At 47.4% G+C, this 4,191-nt stretch overlaps 1 protein-coding gene across 1 annotated transcript; it reads left to right on the top strand.

Moving 5' to 3' along the window:
• Positions 1–1,874: 1,874 nt before the first annotated feature.
• Positions 1,875–2,959, top strand: LOC134127293 (uncharacterized; the record flags this gene model as incomplete). Its single annotated transcript, XM_062561671.1, has 2 exons — positions 1,875–1,988; positions 2,183–2,959. Coding segments are annotated over 2 exons (891 nt in total), but the record flags the coding sequence as incomplete, so codon positions are not given.
• Between the last annotated feature and the right edge of the window lie 1,232 nt (positions 2,960–4,191).

Here is a 4,191-nt window from a genome sequence, read left to right as displayed (position 1 = left end):
ATTTATATCACGTTCCACACCATAGACTGCACTGCTTGGGCTAAAAATCACAGGATCATCTGCATACGTAATATGATTCATTAAGGCATTACCAATCATGCACCCAGTATTACAGGCTTTCAACTGCTTGGAAAGATCATCAATATATAAATAAAAAAGGACTGGGAACAAAATCCCTCCTTGTCAGACACCATTGGTGACCCCAAATGGGGCTGAGACACTTTAGCCCCATTTCACTTGCATTGTCTGGTGGGCATACCAGTAGGCCAGAATTCTCACAAAGTGTTTGGGGGCACCTCTTTGACTCCATTTATAAAACAATTTTCCATGATTAACACGATCAAAAGCTTTTGAGGCATCAATAAAACACAACGAGAACGGATGAGTTTTGAGCTCTATATTTGTTTACAATTTCCTTTAAGGCATATACACACAGGTCAGTGCCATGTTTGGCTTTAAAGCCGAACTGGTTATCTGAGGAGTGAACAAACTCATTTAATCTGTCCATGAGGACACTAACAGAACAGACAGCATTGAGTCTGGTAACAAGCGATGGGATGCGATGTGAACAAGTGATGAGTCCAGTAAAACAGATGGCAAGAAGAGGAGCATTTTTAAGATGTTCAGCGGTAATTGCTTCAATAATTTGCTTCATTTGCACTGACACTCAATCCCTCCCCTCCGACTCACAAAGCTGGCAATCACCTTGACTACATCTTCACTAGGAACTGCACTACAACTAACCTCACTGTCACTCCGCTACATGTCTCTGATCACTACTTCGTCTCATACTCCCTTCCGCTCTCACCAACTAACGACCCTGCCCCATCAATCGACTCTATACCTGTCCGCCGTAACATTCGCTCATTCTCCCCCCCCCGGCCTCCTCCGTTATATCAGCTCTCCCCGCAACCGACTCTTTCGCACTTTTGCATCCGAACGTTGCCGCAGAGACTCTACTAACAACTCTGTCGTCCTCTCTCGACTCGCTGTGTCCGCTTAAGACTCGACGGGCTGGCAGATCCCCTCCAGCTCCGTGGCTGACTGAACCGGTGCGTGCTACGAGAGCCACTCTGCGAGCATCTGAAAGGAAATGGCAAAAATACAAACAACCTGATGACCTGCATGCGTTTCAGTCGCTTCTGTCATCTTTTTCTGCCTCCATCTCCGCTGCAAAAAGTGCTTTCTACCAATACAGAATTGAGTCCTCATTTTCCAACCTCAAAAAACTATTTTTCATCTTCACTAACCTCCCCGAACCCCCCAGTCCTCCTCCCCCCTCCACCCTTCTCCCAGGAGACTTTGTCACCTACTTTACCAGAAAAATAGATGACATACGCTCCTCCTTCTCCAACCCACCTCCTTCCAGTTATATCGCACAGACCTCGCCCCAATCACCCTCACTTCCCTGTTTCACACCCCTGTCCCCTAACAAAGTTCTTACCTTAATAACCTCTGCCAGTCCCACCACCTGCCCCCTTGACCCCATCCCATCCCATATCCTACAGTCGATCGCCCCCGATCTTCTTCCCTTCCTCACATGTCTCATTAACAATGCTCTGTTATCTGGCTGTTTCCCCAACACCTTGAAGGAAGCAAGAGTTAACCCACTCCTGAAGAAACCCACCCTCAACCCTTCGGAAGTAAACAACTACAGAACGGTATCCCTCCTTCCCTTCCTGTCCAAAACAATTGAACAAGCCATCTTCAACCAACTCTCCTCCTACCTCCATAGTAACAACCTCCTAGACCCCCACCAGTCAGGCTTCAAGGCGGGCCATTCCACAGAGACTGCTCTCCTTGCTGTCGCGGAACAACTCCACGCTGCTAGAGGCGCCTAACTCTCCTCCGTGCTCATCCTACTGGACCTTTCTGCAGCATTCGAAACAGTAAACCACCAGATCCTTATCGCCGCCCTTCAGGAACTTGGTGTCACAGGATCCGCGCTGTCTCTTCTCTCATCCTACCTTGACGGTCGCACCTACCGGGTAACTTGGGGAGGATCAGTGTCGAACCTTGTCCCCTTACAACTGGAGTTCCTTAGGGCTCCGTCCTGGGTCCCCTCCTCTTCACAATTTACACCAACTCCCTTGGCTCCGTCATTCGCTCGCACGTTTTTTCCTATCACAGCTATGCCAACGACACCCAACTAATTCTCTCCTTCCCCGACTCGGACACTCAGGTGGCGGCACGGATCTCTGCATGTCTGACTGACATTTCCCAGTGGATGTCCGCTCATCACCTGAAGATCAACCCCGACAAGACTGAACTACTTTTCTTCCCTGGAAAAACCTCGCCCACTCAGGACCTGATCGTTAACTTCGGCGACTCCGTGTTAACGCCCACTCAGAGTGTCAGGAACCTCAGCGTGACACTTGACTCCCAACTCTCCCTGACTGCCAACATCGCAGCGACGACACGATACTGTAGATACACGCTCTACAACATCAGGAGAATACGACCCCTTCTCACTCAGAAGGCGGCACAGGTACTGATTCAGGCGCTTGTCATCTCCCGCCTTGACTACTGTAACTCTCTGCTGGCAGGTCTCCCTGCTACCGCCATACGACCACTGCAGCTCATCCAGAATGCAGCAGCTCGACTGGTCTTCAACCTTCCAAAATACTCCCACACCACACCGCTTCTCCGTTCACTTCATTGGTTACCAGTGGCTGCCCGCATCCAGTTCAAAACATTGATACTGACGTACCATGCTGTGAATGGATCGGGACCAGTCTACATCCGGGACATGGTGAAACCCTACATCCCAACCCGCACACTTCGATCTGCATCTGCCAAGCGGCTTATTCCTCCCTCACTGAGAGAAAAGCACTCGACGAGATTGCGACTCTTTGCTGTCCTGGCTCCCAGATGGTGGAATGAGCTCTCCGATGACATCAGGACTGCAGAGAGCCTCTACATCTTCCGTCGAAAACTCAAGACACACCTTTTTAGACTCTACCTTAACTAAAACACTAGCAAACCGTAGCACTAACAAATGATAGCACTTAAATTGTACTTATAATGGCACTTTTCTATAACATGTTTTGTAACTGCTTATTTGATGAAAATGTACTTTCTTGTTACTTGTTTTCTGAGTTTGTATCTATGTGGAAATGCACTTATTGTACGTCGCTTTGGATAAAAGCGACAGCTAAAGGATATGTAATGTAATGTAATATGGTCTAGTCCACTTGCTTTTTCATCAGTCAGCTTGTTTATAGCTTGGTACACCTTTCGTGACATAATCGTCATTGACACGTTTGTCTCAATATTTTCCACCTGGTATAAGTCCCCACCAACCCAGTTAAATAAGGTTCCATAGTGCTGCTTCCATAGCTCAGCAATATTGTCTGCTCCTGAAATTCCGTCAACAGTGCACGGAGATGTTTTGCAGAACTCTCACTTCCTTCCAGAAATTAACAACATTATTGTTTCTTAACTTCTTGGCCAAGGAGTCAACCCTCATGGCTTGCTCATTTTTACAAATGAATCGAATGGCATACTTGTATCTTGCATTAGTGAGGGTCTTGTATTCTAGTACAGGCCCTTGTCTGGGTCGCCCTGTGGCAGACCAGGATTTAAAAGCTTCGCGGGCTTCAGCGCGGTACTCAGCTACATACGCGTTCCAGCCAGGTTTGATGTTATGAATCTTATTTTTATGCCTGTAGTGGGGCTTACTGCCTTCATACAAAGCACTGACTATATCATTATACATGGAGCAGAGATCTCTTCTATGCTCCACATCCTTACAGTTAACATCAGTACACATAGTTGCATCTCTAGGTAGATGAATATTACTTACAGATTTGTCTGAACATAATAGGCCAATAGGTCCTCCTTAGTGAGAGTTGACCAGTTTAGTTTTTCTTCATTGACACTTATCCCATTGCTAGTTAATTCCGGGAGATCTTCAACATTTATTGACATAGAAAAGGGTATATGATCAGTTGTTGCTGCCCCATAAAGAATGCCCATACATCCTAATGAGGAATGCACATCAGCTGTACTTATACAATGGTCCAGCCATGACGTTGTGTGCCAGGCCTCACTGCTGTATGTATAGCTGTCTGTAGGCAGAAGCACCGTCCTAGGACCTGGCCATCGTGCTAGAAGGTCTCTCCGGTGCTCCGTTCGAGCCCATCGCAGAGGTCGCAGTGAAGTACGTGGCTCTTAAGACCCTCTTCCTGC

This window comes from Pungitius pungitius, chromosome 4 (assembly GCF_949316345.1).
Source record: "Pungitius pungitius chromosome 4, fPunPun2.1, whole genome shotgun sequence".
In the NCBI taxonomy this organism is placed as follows: domain Eukaryota; kingdom Metazoa; phylum Chordata; class Actinopteri; order Perciformes; family Gasterosteidae; genus Pungitius; species Pungitius pungitius.
This window is presented reverse-complemented; position numbering and strand designations above follow the sequence as displayed.